At 49.1% G+C, this 15,627-nt stretch overlaps 1 protein-coding gene across 1 annotated transcript; it reads right to left on the bottom strand.

The window, feature by feature from the left end:
* Nucleotides 1–726: 726 nt before the first annotated feature.
* rnf181 (ring finger protein 181) lies at nucleotides 727–10,343 on the bottom strand. The gene is made up of 5 exons (XM_068023483.1): nucleotides 10,192–10,343; nucleotides 7,544–7,677; nucleotides 4,776–4,891; nucleotides 3,737–3,811; nucleotides 727–3,009 (listed from the first exon to the last, which is right to left on the bottom strand). Exons 1-5 carry the CDS (start codon nucleotides 10,275–10,277, stop codon nucleotides 2,950–2,952), a joined length of 471 nt encoding a protein of 156 aa, XP_067879584.1. The 5' UTR covers nucleotides 10,278–10,343; the 3' UTR covers nucleotides 727–2,949.
* Nucleotides 10,344–15,627: the final 5,284 nt, after the last annotated feature.

Raw genomic sequence — 15,627 nt, 5'->3', positions numbered from 1 at the left:
CTCCCCAGTGGAACAAAAACTGTACTACATCAAAAGACATCCTCCCTGGGAGCAGCCAACACAACTGTCAAGACAAGATTGCTGAATATTTTTATGCAGAACTTTCCCATTGGGAGATTAAACAGATAGGAATGCGTGCAAATGGTTATGGTAGATTGCAATTTTTTTTTTTTTGGAAGGAGCACACGATGCAATTGTCCTCAATTCACACAATTAAGTGTCTGGTAGTGCTGAAACTAAAGCACAAAGTAACTAGAGATGGCAGATTAAAGCATCAGATAAGGGTAGTGTACATTCAAACTCAATTACAGCCATCCGGAAGACTCAAACACTCAAGTTCATCAATCAGAAAGTAATTGTTGAAACTAAAAAGCAGGAATGTCCAATCTACGCTTGGAACAGCCATTTTTAAAACAGGCGTCAACTGCAGAGTGCTTCTTTGCTCTGCAGTTCTTCCTGATTATGGTTGCATGGGCACCAATTGCCATCTGGCAGGTCAGCCAACTTGCCAATATTGATGTCGGAGCTTTCACTGGAGTGTGGACAGATTATTCCAGCCTAGGTTGCACCGCAGTTGAGCCTGATCCTGTCCCTACAAAGTGTCCCTCCCAAAAGGAACACTGATCCAGCAGGATCCCAGTTCTGACGAAAGGTCACTCGAGGGAGGGTTAATAGTTTCTCGAAACAGAATCAAAGCTCTGAAAAAAAAAAGACCAAACTCAACAATCCTGGATCAATGTTTTATTTGCAGGGAAACGTGTTTTGAAATATTCTGCATCGTACAAAGAAACTTCAGTGTCAGGTAAAGTAGAATTTCAATGGAAATCATAGCTGGTTAATTTTTTTTTTGTTCCCCTACTCACTAATTTTCTCTTCGGCAGTGCTAGGTTCTGGAGTGCATAGGCTTCTCAAGGAGTGAGCATCTTCCCATCCCTTGTTCAACTGGGGGTCATTCTTCCTAACCAAGGCTTGACAATGTCAGCAGCACATTAAGACACGATCACAGCCGAAGCCGGTCCCATCCTTAGCTGAAATCCATGCCTGCGTATTTTCCAGCAAGGAATCGAGCCGATTTCTCCTCTCCTTAGCCTGGAGGTCTGAGGCGTAACACAGCAACCCTACCCCTCACCCAAGCCGAACAATAGGTTAACTGAAATTTAGGTTCGTCATCCGTGAAAGGAAGTGGGAGGGGGCCTTACTGAAGGAAACAAGGTTGTCAAACGTCAACACCCAGTTTAAACTGCTCATTTCCAGAGGAAAGCAGAATTTCAGTGCAAGGCAACTGGTTAAATATTCTTATTGAGAGTCACATTTAAATAGCAGAGACTTACAACTACTGGATAGATTTTTTTTGTCTGGAATAGGTGATTTTTTTTTTAAGTGAGTAAAAATGTTATAAAACAAAATACCAAAGACAAGGAAGTTTTGAGTTGCGTGTTTAAAGATGCAATTTCTTTTGCGATTTTCTGCTTACGGTATGATCAATGGGCTTTAGTACTACTATATGTTCATCTTATTCACATTCTTGTGAAGTGCTTTGGGATGTTTACCTATGTTAACGAAGGAGACAAATGCAAGTTGTTCGTGTTGTTGCAGTCAACTGACCTGCTGACAACTATGCACTGTACACTCTCCCTTGAAAGTATACAGTAAATGGCAGAACCCTTAGGAGTATTGACAGGCAGAGAGATCCGGGCATACAGGTCCACAGATCACTGAAAGTGGCAACACATGTGGATAAGGTAGTCAAGAAGGCATACGACATGCTTGCCTTCATCGGTCGGGGCACAGAGTATAAAAATTGGCAAGTCATGCTGCAGCTGTACAGAACTTTAGTTAGGCCACACTTAGAATATTGTGTGCAATTCTGGTCGCCACATTACCAGAAGGACGTGGAGGCTTTGGAGAGGGTACAGAGGAGGTTTACCAGGATGTTGCCTGGTCTGAGGAGAGGTTGGATAAACTCGGATTGTTCTCACTGCAACGACGGAGGTGGAGGGGCGACTTGATAGAGGTTTACAAAGTTATGAGTGGCATGGACAGAGTGGATAGTCAGAAGCTTTTTCCCAGGGTGGAAGATTCAGTTACTAGGGGACATAGGTTTAAGGTGCGAGGGGCAAAGTTTAGAGGGGATGTACGAGGAAAGTTTTTTTTTTACACAGAGGGTGGTGAGTGCCTGGAACTTGCTGCCGGGGGAGGTGGTGGAAGCGACGTTTAAGAGACATCTTGACAAATACATGAATAGGATGGGAATAGAGGGATACAGACCCCGGAAGTGCAGAAGGTTTTAGTTGAGACAGGCATCAAGATCAGCGCAGGCTTGGAGGGCCGAATGGCCTGTTCCTATGCTGTTCTTTGAAAGCATCTATTTAAACAAAGACCAGCAGAAACGTACCCCACCAAGAATCAGTGTACCTTTAGCAGAGGAAGGGGGGGGAAAAGCTTTTATCAAATAACCTGCAATAATAAATTGGACATGGATTGATGCATATGGTTTCGTCCTGCACAGCAATATGTTTGCATATGTGATTACTTCTTTAAGTGCAGAAAGGAGATTCTGTCATAGAAAGAATGTAATACTTCACACACTTTTTGTCCTTCAAAAAGACTTGGTTTTCTATAACCTTTTAAAATGAACTTTGAAATGAAATTTAGTTTATAAAGAACCAGCACTGGATGATGGGATGTCATTAATGGACCAGCCAATCGCAGCAATATTAACAGTAGCAGTATTTTGTTTGCACAAATATGGGGAATAATGTCGCTGTCGGACTTGTCAAAGCACGCTGCACTGCAGCTGCTCTTCATCTTAGTTCTGCTTTCGTTTGAACGGGAAGGGAGGAGCAGGTAGAGCGGAGTCTGTTAATACAATGCTCAGGGAGCCCAGCGGGACACCACCGGAAGCTAGAAAAGTGCGCGGCAAAGCTCGGAATGTCCTCAGAAGGGCCGTCACGTATACATGGCACCGTGCAGGGATTCCAGGCGGTGTTCCTTCTGCCGTCTTCTCTCCTGGGGGAGCAACAAAATTAAGTTACATTGCAGACCTTCCACTGCTCCACGTAAGCAGCACTGCCGACAAATCTACTTTAAAATGTCTCTCTACACCTGGATGCTGGCGACTCGCCCTGGATTTCTGAGCGGGTCCCTGAACCCACAGCTTCCCCGACTGCCCTAGGGCTGGTTGTTTTTCTTTCCTTGGCTGCAGTGGGCAAGTTTGATAGTACTGAGAAATTACTTTCTCTGGGATAGGTTCAAATATTATTGGGATATTATACGAAAGGATGCCATGAAATAAAATGATAACTGTTGCGTATTTTAATGCTGATACAATTATATTAATCTCTACGTCACTTGATGTTTCAGCACAGAAGGCAACACGTTCTTTGCAGACTAAACAAAGAGGTGAGCCAGCACGCCTTTTTCCTTTTCCATTTCTCACTCCCTCCTCCTCTGCCGACTCCCACTGGGGTGCGAGTGCTCGGCTTCAATTTCGATTTGTCTCTGTAAATCAAAAAAAGTCCTAAAGCCAGCTAGTTTTGTCTGTACGGATTTACAAATCGAGTAACTGGCCTCAGCTGGAGGTCCATCACAAAAAGCACTTTACCACAATTGGGCTCCTTATTGCAAAAGGATATTTTAGAACATCCTCACTCCAATGTCAGTGATAAAATGCGTACCAACACTAAAAGGAGTAAAGACAGCACGGCAAAGCTCAGTTAGGGTGCAATTTTCTCACCTTGTCTCGTTTGTACTCCTCGTACTCTTCATTATCAGTGGGTAACTCGAGTCTGCACAATGGACAGGAATTAGTCTGTAAGAAAACAGAATAATGTTGAAGTGAGACTTGGTTTCTATCCAGTGATGCACAGACGGAGCTCGCATGGTAAATGGCCCTAACAACGTGCTGTGCCACACAGACGGGACAGAAAAGCTCTGTAACTAGTGGTAACGTCACTGGACTAGTAAGCCAGGCTAATCCCACCGAAGCAGATGGCGACATCTGAATTCAATGAATAAATCTGGAATCAAAGGTGGTCTAATGAGTAGCCAGAGTGAGCAAGCCGACAGGAGATGTAGGTTTTTTGGCAGAAGCTGAATGACGATTTTGGCCCTTCTGATTTCATCGAGAAAGGGGCGGCACAGTGGCGCAGTGGTTAGCACCGCAGCCTCACAGCTCCAGGGACCCGGGTTTGATTCCGGGTACTGCCTGTGTGGAGTTTGCAAGTTCTCCCTGTGTCTGCGTGGGTTTTCTCCGGGTGCTCCGGTTTCCTCCCACAAGCCAAAAAGACTTGCAGGTTGATAGGTAAATTGGCCATTATAAATTGTCACTCGTATAGGTAGGTGGTCGGGAAATATAGGGACAGGTGGGGATGTTTGGTAGGAATATGGGATTAGTGTAGGATTAGTATAAATGGGTGGTTGATGTTCGGCACAGACTCGGTGGGCCGAAGGGCCTGTTTCAGTGCTGTATCTCTAATCTAATCTAATCAAAAAAGCTTGATAGTGGATATGTTTGGAGAACAAGTGGTGAATGAATCAGTGTGGTGGGCGGACAGGGATCATAGGAAAACTGACTCCATGTCTGGGGAACGAGGCAGTAAAGAAGGAAAGGCTACTTTTGAACCTCGCCAAATACTGGAGGTCGCCATAAAGGGGCGAGAGGGGGTTACTGCCAGAGATTTGTTCTTGGAGAGGAGAGCTGGAGGGATTTTTAAAAATTGTAATTTCAACTGAGAAGTCCCAGGTCGTACACGCACACACACACACACACGTACCTTTCCCAGCCAGGGCACAATGCATCCAGAGTGGAAGAAATGTTCACATGGCATTTTCTTCACACTCTCTTCTTCCTCGAACTCCAGTAAGCAGACTGGACACTTCAGGCCTCTGTCTGAATGAAAAGCAAACAGAAGGCACAGAAATAACTTTGGGATATGGTGTGCAGCCTTATGACACTTCGCGGCCAGCCAGCATGTGATTCATCTAAATAAAAACAGACAATGCTGGAAATACTCAGCAGGTCAGACAGTATCTGTGGAGAGAGAAACAGGTTTGAGGCCAATGACCTTTCATCAGAATTCATTTTTTTTTTAAATTCATTCATGGGACGTGGGTGTTGCTTACAAGCATTTATTTCCCATGCCAAATTAAGGTGGTGGCGAGCCGCCTTCTTGAACTGCTGCAGTCTGTGATGTAGGTACACCCACAGTGCTGTTAGGGAGGGAGTGCCAGAATTTTGACCCAGTGACAGTGAAGGAACGGCGATATCGTTCCAAGTCAGGATGGTGTGTGGCTTGGAGGGGAACTTGCAGGTGGTGGTGTTCCCATGCATCTGCTGCCCTCGTCCTTCTAGGTGGTAGAGGTCGTGGGTTTGGAAGGTGCTGCTGAAGGAGGCTTGGCGAGTTGCTGCAGCGCAACTTGTAGATGGTACACACTGCTGCCACTGTGCGCTGGTGGTGGAGGGAGTGAATGTTAAAGATGGTGGATGGGGTGCCAATCAAGCGGGCTGCTTTGTCCTGGATGGTGTCAAGTTTCATGAATATTATTGGAGCTGTACTCATCCAGGAATGGAGAGTATTCCATCAGACTCCTGACTTGTGCCTTGTAGGTGGTGGAAAGGCTATGGGGAGTGAGAAAGTGAGTCAACTGTTACAGAATTCCTAGCCTCGGACCTGCTCTTGTAGACAGTCTTGTAGACTGTAGACATAGTTTTTTATGGCTAGTCCAGTTAAGTTAATGATCATCAGGATGTTGATGGCGGTAATGCCACTGAACGTCAAGGGGAGATGGTTAGAATCTCTCTCCTTGGAGATGGTCATTGCCTGGGATTTGTGCAGCATGAATGTCACTTGCCACTTATCAGCCCAAGCCTGGATCTTGTCGCATATGGACATGGGCTGCTGCAAATTATCTGAGGAGTCGCAAATGATGCTGAACATTGCGCAATTATCAGTGAGCATCCCCACTTCTGGCATTGCGATGGAGGGAAGGTCACCGATGAAGCAGCTGACAATGGTTGGGCCTCGGACACTCGGAACTCCTGCAGCAATTCACCGACAACTTTCTACCCTATAACTGCGAGAACAGAGTCTGCTTAATAGAGGAAACCGACCTCAAGATCCCGGACAGCTTCAGCTTCGCACCTTCCGCCTTTGGAATGATCCGAAGACGAGACAACTCCGATAACAAACTGATCAGCTGCACTCGGGCAGGTTGATGGTTAGGTTAGAAGTAGAACGGTTTGTAACGTATGGTTTGTTGTCGGTCCATGCCCAAACTTTTTCTTTCTGTGCTTTCCTGCTCCACTGATCCCTCCCTGGCGGTTTCTCCTCCTTTGTGCCCCACTCCTTTTCCCGTCATCTACTATCCTCCCGGCGCTGAATCCTTGTAAGATTTCAGTTGCACAGCTGTAATCACCAGTCAGGATCTTCGGAACAGGAGGTGATCAGTTCTGCCATGATGACTAATGTGTAGCGCGAGAGTCTGGACAGTGTCACATGGTAATTTTCCATGGACCAGCGCACAGTCAATTCAATGCTGCCCTCCACAGGCACACATGTCACACTGTCAGGCAGGGAGGACAGAATACTGGCCAAGAGTAGGTGTTCATTTCCCCCCCCCCCACCGTTCTTTGCCTAGAGAATGCAGGCCAATTGTAGCATCCATTCTGCTCAGCCACCTGAGAGAAGTTCTAAAGTGTTACAGGGACAGAGGGACCTGGGGGCTCGTGTGCATCGACCTTTGAAAGTGGTAGGACATATTGAGAGAGTAGTTGGCAAAACATATGTGATCTTAGGCTTCATAAATAGAGGCATCGAGTACAAAAGTAGGGAAATTATGCTGAACCTTTAGAAAGCTCTGGTTGGGCCCCAACTGGAGTACTGTGTGCAGTTCTGGTCACCACAATTTAGGAAGGATGTGGGGGTCCATGAGAGGGTGCAGCGAAGATTTACCAGAATGGTTCCAGGGATGGGGGATTTTAGCTACAAGGTTAGTCTGGAGAAGCTGCGGGTTGCTCTCCTTGGAGCAAAGGAGATTGAGGGGAGATCTGATAGAGGTGTACAAGATTACGACAGACTTAGATAAGGGAGACAAAGAAAGGCTGTTCCCAATAGCTGATGGAAGGAGGACTAGGGGACACAGTTTGAAGGTTTTGGGAAAGAGATGCAGGGGGGGGGATATGAGGAAGAACTTTTTTTTTTAAAAACACAGCGAGTGGTAATGACCCAAAACACACAGTCTACAAGGGTGAAGGAAGTGAAGACGAAAATTGGATGGGCAATGAGGGAAATCAGCTTGCAGGGCGATGGGGATAGAGCGGAGGAATGGGACTGACTGGATTGCTCTTTCGAGAGCCAGCATGGACCTGATGGGCCAAAGGGCCTCTTTCTCTGCCGAGAACCTCGAACTTTCTGAACTGTAATGCACATAGTGTTCACGTGACCAGTTACACTTTGGTACACTCCACGCCCTGGCACGAACAGGATTGAACTGTGGACTCTGCTAATTCCAGCTACCACTGCCCCTGACCCGAGACTCCTACCTGCTTGTTCTGGCGTCACAGGGACTGTTAGGAGATTCTGTACAATCTCCTTTTTCGCAGCAGGTGGCAGTCTGTGATCCCAGTCCGAAACATCGACTTGTCCAAGGTCCACATCTATTCCCGCCAACAGAGACCTAAAAACAGACACATGACGGAAAATGCTTTATTGCTAATATACTTCATTATTTCATTAACACAAAACAAACATCCTACAGACAGAAGGCAGGCAGTAAATGAATCGTTTAGCTTAGCAAGATAAATCCTATGCCCCCCTGGTTATTGACCTCTCTGCTTGGGGAAATAGGTCCTTCCTATCCACTCTATCTAGGCCCCTCAATTTTACACACCTCAATTAAATCTCCCCACTGCTGAGGTTAGTCTAGCCCTTTTTGAACACAGCGCATTAGCAGCTCTCCAACGCCAGACATGTATCCAGAGGGGATTGGAAAAAGATGTCTCAAACCTTTCACTATTTCCTCCCTTGCTTCTCCTGGGACACACAAATTCTGAACCCCTTAATATTTCCTCCCTCACTAGGTTTATCCCACGAAACATTTCATTCCCCCTTAACTGCATCATGCCCCTCTTCAGCGAAGACAGATGCAAAATATTACCATGCCCACGTCTTAAGCCTCCACATACACGTTCCCATTTTGTCTCCAATAGGCCTTACTCTTTCCTTTGTTATCCTCTTGCTCTTTATGTATTTATAAAACATCTTTGGGATTCCTTGATTTTACTTGCCAATATATTTTTTTTTGGCTTCAGGAGCAAGGTTGAGGTACGACTCCAGAAACCCAGCTCGAGCTGGGCTGCAGTAGCAGAGGGGACAAAGAAGGGGCGTTAAAGCCCCCATTCCATCCACCTGCCTGACAGGCACTCAGGCTGAGAACAGCAGCACCCAAGCTTAACTCTGATCTAAACTTCAAACTCAACATCCCAGCATACCTTTGTCCCTATCTCACGTTCACTCCCATTGGAAACACGGGTTAATTCAAAGTTGTGAAGCGGTGTTGAACCCTGTCAAGCCATGCTCTGCAGAGTTCTTACGATAAAAAGGACATAGAAACATGAGAGAAAGTGCAGAAAAGACTTACAAGGACGGCCCTACAACTGAGAGATGGGGAACGATTAACCCAGTTGAGGTTCTTTTCTTCAGAAAAGAGATACAGATCTTCAAAACTTTGAACAGATTGGACAGGACAGACGTGGAGAGAATATTTCCATTTGGCAGGGGCCATAAAATACAAGATAGGTAGCACCCGCCGGGTGCTCCGGTTTCCTCCCACAGCCAAAAGACTTGCAGGTTGATAGGTGAATTGGCCATTATAAATTGCCACTAGTATAGGTAGGTGGTAGGGGAATATAGGGACAGGTGAGGATGTGGTAGAAATATGGGATTAGTGTAGGATTAGTATAAATGGGTGGTTAATGGTCAGCACAGACTCGGTGGGCCGAAGGGCCTGTTTCAGTGCTGCATATTCTATAATTGTTGAAAACATCCTATCTTATCCATGTCATGTTCCATCCACAGATCAACCCTGTCATCCTTCATTAGCTCCCTAATGCATCAATTTCAAAATCGCTGTCCTCCTCTACAATCCTTTCATAGCCTCACACATCTCTGCAACCTTATTGAGCCTTGCATACATCTTTCACTCTTACTCTGTCCACCTCTCCCTCTGCTCCACCCTTCAGCTCTGGGTCTCCAAAATCCTTTTTTTTCCCCAACTCTCTAACCTGCTTCAAAATCTCCTCAAAACAAAGCACAAGAACAGCTAAAAGGCTGGACAAAAGCCTCTATCCCAGAAAAACCAGTTTGGCCAATGCATAGTTACGAGTGAATGTAGGAGAGCCGGAGGGGGGGGGGGGGGGGGAGAGGGGAGGGGGGGGGGGGAGAGGAGAGGGGAGGGGGGGGGAGAGGGGAGGGGGGGGGAGAGGGGAGGGGGGGGGGAGAGGGGAGGGGGGGGAGAGGGGGGAGAGGGGAGGGGGGAGAGGGGAGAGGGGAGGGGGGGGGGAGAGGGGAGGGGGGGGGGAGAGGGGAGGGGGGGGGAGAGGGGAGGGGGGGGGGGAGAGGGGAGGGGGGGGGAGAGGGGAGGGGGGGGGAGAGGAGGAGGGGGGGGAGAGGGGGGGGGAGAGGGGAGGGGGGGGAGAGGAGGAGGGGGGAGAGGGGAGGGGGGGGAGAGGAGGAGGGGGGAGAGGGGAGGGGGAGGGGGGAGAGGGGAGGGGGGGGGGAGGAGGGGAGGAGGAGGGGGGGAGGAGGAGGGGGGGGAGGAGGAGGAGGAGGAGGGGGGGGAGGAGGAGGGGGGGGAGGAGGAGGGGGGGGAGGAGGAGGGGGGGGAGGAGGAGGGGGGGGAGGAGGAGAGGGGGAGGGAGGAGGGGGGGAGGGAGGAGAGGGGGAGGGAGGAGAGGAGGGGGGGCGAGGCCATGGAGGGATTTGAACACAAGGATAAGAATTTTAAAATCAAGGCGTTGCTTGACCAGAAGCCAGTGTCGGTCAGTGTGCACAGAGGGTGATAGGAAAAGGGCACTTGGTGTGAGTTAGAATCACTTGGCAATTGGCCTGTAGGGCCCGTGCCTCACTGACGATCCCACAGCCTTCCCTCATCATGTCCTTCAGAGGCAGGGCGCTGGGAAGGAAGCTCTACCTGGCCAACTCCAACAACGCGTTCTGCCGGTACTGCTCCTCGGGGTTCGTGGGCTCGCAGTCATGTTCCTCGAAGTAAGACGCCATTTTGGAGCAGCCGGCGCCCGCAGCTGCCACCTCACTCCCCTCCCCCACCACCACCGCCGCGGGCGGCGGTGATTGACAGCCGGAATCGACCAATCGCTGCACCCGGCCGGCGGCAACGGGCCAATCAGCGGCAGGGGGAAGGCGGGACGTTCACGCCCCTCCCCCGCCGTTTGGTTGGCGGGAGCCACGTGACCGGCGCTCGCCCAATCGGAGCGCCGCCGCCTTGCCGTCACCGGGCAACGGTAACCCGAGCAACGCGGCTGTTCGGGCCTGAAGATGGGCGCTGGAGCTGAGGTAGGGGCTGTCTGGTCCTCCACACAGAATGCTGGTTTCACCTGCTGTGGGTTCCTCCCCTGTTTAAAATGTGTTTAATCCCAAGAACAAACAGGTTTCCATTCGAACAACCCGCCTTTCTGGCCCTAAATGATAACCTACCCTCTCAAAGACTTGCATTTGCATAGCGCCTTTCGCGACCACTGGATGTCTCAAAGCGCTTGAGGGCCAATGAAATGGAGTCACTGTTGTAATGCAGGGGAGCACAGCAGCCCATTTGCGCACCGCAAGCTCCCACACACATGGGACCTTATCCATCCACTGAAGCAGGCAGATGGAGACTTATGGTCGAGCATTTCATCCAAAAGCACCTCTGACAGTGCAGCACTCCCTCACTACTAAACTGGAGTGTCACTGCTGATACTTGTGTTTAAGCCCTGGAGTGCCAATTCTGGCCACTTGCGCATCTCTGATCTTAAATGCTGCACCATTTTTCGGCTGTGCCTTCAGCTGCCTTGACCCTAAGCTCTGAAAGTCTCTCCCTAAACATCTCTGCCTCTGTATCTCTCTCCGCCTTTAAGACATTCCTTAAAACCTACCTCTTTGACTCGCGAAATGTGCATGGGATAGCACCAAGCTGACCCTTGGGACCAAACTGATGGTTTATCAGACCTGCACTCTCAGCAACTTACAGTTACCAGGAAAAGCAGTTCAATAATTTCCATGGGATACGCGTGGAAAGTTCTTTACGCAGAGGGTGGTGGGTGCCTGGAACGCGTTACCAGCGGAGGTGGTAGACGCGGGCACGATAGCGTCTTTTAAGATGTATCTAGACAGGTGCATGAATGGGCAGGAAGCAAAGAGATACAGACCCTTAGAAAATAGGCGTCATGTTTAGATAGAGGATCTGGATCGGCACAAGCTTGGAGGGCCGAAGGGCCTGTTCCTGTGCTGTAATTTTCTTTGTTCTTTGTTCAGCACATTACGGGCATATCCTGGGCAGGACAAAATCACTAATGCGGCAGTCCTCTCAAAGGCAGAGCTCCCAAGTGTGTTGGCACTAATCAAACAGAGGCGGCTTCGGTGGATCGGACACGTCCGCAGGATGGAAGATGGTTGCGTACCTTCAGTGCGGTGAGGTAGCCGGGGCCAGATGACCAGTGGGGCGCTTCAAGGATGTACGCAAGCGCGACATGAAGGCCCTAAATGCTGACAGTCGCCCCCCCCCCCCCCCGGGGAGTCACTAGCTGGCGAAAGAGGGAAATTGCGACACATCCTGTGGACTGGTGTGCACTACCAGTGGCTGCAGCAGCTTGGCAACACATGCCTAAAACAACAGCTCACAGCGTCACTTGGCAGCTTTCACGTGCAGCACTTGTGGCAGAACCTGCCTCCCAGCTATTGGCCTTCACAGCCGTCAGCAAAGATGCACCAAGAGAAGACACCCCACCGAAATGAATTGTTTGCTGCATGCAGCTGCAGAAGGGTGACGCTCACAAAAGGAGTGCATGACATACATAGCCAGTTTAATATAGTATCGATAGAAAATCTGATGTAGCAATATGTCCAGCTTGGTGGGGGGAACCTTACACTGTGGTCTTTTAAAGGTAGAAAATGACCATGTGCGGTGTTGTCATATAAATGCTTCATGCAACCATATCAAGTTTTTCTCTCTCGACCCAGGAGCAATTTGGGACAATCACTTTGAGAAACGAGGAGCTGTGCAGGAGCAAGCGGATTTGGGTCTTATGTGTATAAATCACGGAAAAGTAGTCGACGGGTACAAAAATCAATCAAAAAGGCCAATGGAAAGCTGACCATTATCTCAAGGGAGCTGGAGGGTGAAAAGAGGGAGGATGTTATGATTCAGTTGTGTCCAGCCTTAGTCTGAGCAGATATGGAGTACTGCATTCAGTTCTAGGCAGGAAGGACAGAATGGCCTTGGAGTGGGTACAGTGTAGACTGGCCAGAATGGTATTGGGCTTGAAGTAGCTAAACTGAGGACAGGGTGCATAAACTTGGCTTGTATTTCCTTGGCTATAGAAGATCGAGAGAAGATAAAAGGGTTCAATAGGGTAGATACCGAAAAACAATTTCCAGAACAATTGGGGATCATTTTAAGATCTGTAAAAATTACATTGCCAAACAGTTTCCAAACAGCACCAAAAAATACAAACATTGCAAGGGAGATCAGTTTCCTTCAATACTGTCATGAGTTTCTTCCCAACCCTTCCGTTTCACAATTGTCATGTCAATTACAGTTTTACATTTACAGCAATTGAGAATATTAACGATACAGTTCGAGGGGCTTCCCATGGTTCCAGCCCCTCAGTCCAGCTTGGTGGGGGGAAACCTTACACTGTGGTCTTTCCCCATTGAGCCTTTGCTGCGGCTGCCCCAAGCTTTAGTGCGTCCCTCAGCGCGTAGTCCTGGACCTTGGAATGTGCCAGTCTGCAACATTCGGTGGTGGACCACTCTTTGCGCTGGAAGACCAGCAAGTTTCGGGCAGACCAAAGGGCGTCTTTCACCGAATTGATAGTCCTCCAGCAGCAGTTGATGTTTGTCTCGGTGTGCGTCCCTGGGAACAGCCCGTAGAGCACAGACTCCTGTGTTACAGAGCTGCTTGGGATGAACCTTGACAAAAACCACTGCGTCTCTCTCCACACCTGCTTTGCAAAGGCACATTCCAGGAGGAGGTGGGCGACCGTCTCTTCCCCACCACAGCCAACGCGGGGGCATTGTGCGGAGGGGGCGAGACTTCGGGTGTGCATGAAGGATCTGACGGGGAGGGCCCTTCTCACCACCAGCCAAGCTACGTCTTGGTGCTTGTTTGAAAGTTCTGGTGATGAGGCATTCCGCCAAATGACTTTGACGGTCTGCTCGGGGAACCATCCGACAGGATCCACCGTTTCCTTTTCCCGTAGGGCCTTGAGGACATTCCGTGCAGACCACTGCCTGATGGACCGGTGGTCAAAAGTGTTTTCCCGCAGAAACTGCTCCACGAAGGATAGGTGGTACGGCACCGCCCAACTGCATGGAGCGTTCCGCGGCAATGTGACCAGGCCCATCCTTCGCAACACCGGGGACAGATAGAACCTCAGCACGTAGTGACACTTGGAGTTTGCGTACTGGGGATCTACACACAGCTTGATGCAGCCGCACACAAAGGTGGTCATCAGGATGAGGGCCACGTTGGGTACATTTTTCCCGCCCTTGTCCAGAGATTTGAACATCGTGTCCCTCCGGACCCGGTCCATTTTAGATCCCCAGACGAAGCAGAAAATGGCTCGGGTGACTGCCACGGCGCAGGAGTGGGGTATGGGCCAGACCTGCGCCACGTAGAGCAACAACGTGAGCGCCTCGCACCTGATGACCAGGTTCTTACCCACAATGGAGAGAGATCGCTGCCCCCACATGCCCAACTTTTGTCGTACCTTGGCTACTCGCTCCTCCCATGTTTTGGGGCACGCCCCGGCCCTTTCTAACCATATCCCCAGCACCTTCAGGTAATCTGACCTGAGGGTGAAGGGGACAAAGGATCGGTCAGCCCAGTTGCCAAAGAACATGGCCTCGCTCTTGCCGTGGTTAACTTTGGCTTCCGAGGCCAGTTCGAACTGGTCGCAGATGCTCATCAGTCTGCGCACGGACAGCGGATCCGAGCAGAAAACGGCGACGTCATCCATGTACAGGGAGGTTTTGACCTGAGTGCCTCCGCTGCCTGGGATTGTCACCCCTCTTATGCTCGCATCCTTCCTAATAGACTCAGCAAAGGGTTCAATACAGCAAACAAACAAGACCGGGGACAGAGGGCAGCCCTGTCTGACTCTAGATTTGATCGGGAAACTTTCAGATTCCCACCCGTTGATTGAGACTGCGCTACTGATGTTTGTGTAGAGCAGTTGGATCCAATTGCAGATTCCCTCCCCAAACCCCATTTTGGAAAGCACGTCCATCATGTAGGTGTGCGATATCCTGTCAAAAGCCTTCTCCTGGTCCAGGCTGATGAGGCAGGCGTCCACCCTCCTGTCCCGTACGTAGGCGATCGTATCCCTGAGTAGCGCGAGACTATCAGAGATCTTCCTGCCGGGTACAGTACAGGTCTGATCGGGGTGAATCACCAACTCCAGAGCAGACTTGACTCGACTGGCTATGAGTAAGTCGGTCACTAGGTGGAGTTTGAAAACCACTTAATGGTGAAGTTGACTTTTTTTGCTCGACTTGGTTCAAGCTTGCCTTATTTGCTTGCGTTTTTTTTTGATTCCCAAGAGGAAGTTAATTTACCGCCAACAGCGATACAACCATTAACCACTTTGGTCATTTTGTCCTTCCGACAGTGTGTGTCTGTCTGCTGGAATCAATAGCTTCTACAAACCCGTTCTGACACTTTCACTGGAGTTTACTATTTGCATGAAACCATCATTAAAAATAATCACCAGAAGACTTTGTTAAAAAGCTGTCTAAACTGACCACAATTATTTTTCCACTTTGATACTTCAAAGAGCTGTTAAAACTGCCCCTTTTTCCTTGGTTGAATCGAGTTGGTCGCGTCGGCATGTAATTGAGACAGACCACACTGGCTCACATTCACGCAGCTCCCACAACATCACAAGACACGTTTGGATGAAGGACCTTCAGCCCATTTCCCACAATACAAGCCCACCGTTTCCCCACCAGTATTCAACTGTTTTTTTTTCACTGTCCCTCACTTCCCTTCCGACCAACTTATTCCCATTGATCACCCTCTGTGTAAAGGAATATTTGCCACTGACTGTCCATCTCTAGTTGAGAAGAATGGCAGTGAACTGTCTTCTTTAACCATTGCCCTCCCCAATTGCTTCTTTGTAGCAGTTTGATATAACTGAGTAGCTTGCTAGACTACTGCAGAGGGTGGTTAACAGTCAGCAACTTTGGATGCGGACTGGGCAAAGACAGTTGGTTTCCTGCCTTAAAGGATATCAGTGAAATAATTCAGTTTTTACAACAATCCAACAGCGTCAAAGGTCACAGTGGGATTTCAATTTATGTTCTCTGGGTTATTAGTCCAGTAACATAACCTGTATATTGGACGTTTACGGGG

Source organism: Heterodontus francisci, chromosome 47 (assembly GCF_036365525.1).
Source record: "Heterodontus francisci isolate sHetFra1 chromosome 47, sHetFra1.hap1, whole genome shotgun sequence".
Taxonomy (NCBI): Eukaryota; Metazoa; Chordata; class Chondrichthyes; order Heterodontiformes; family Heterodontidae; genus Heterodontus; species Heterodontus francisci.
The sequence above is the reverse complement of the archived record's forward strand: the minus strand, read 5'-3'. Positions and strand labels throughout refer to the sequence as shown.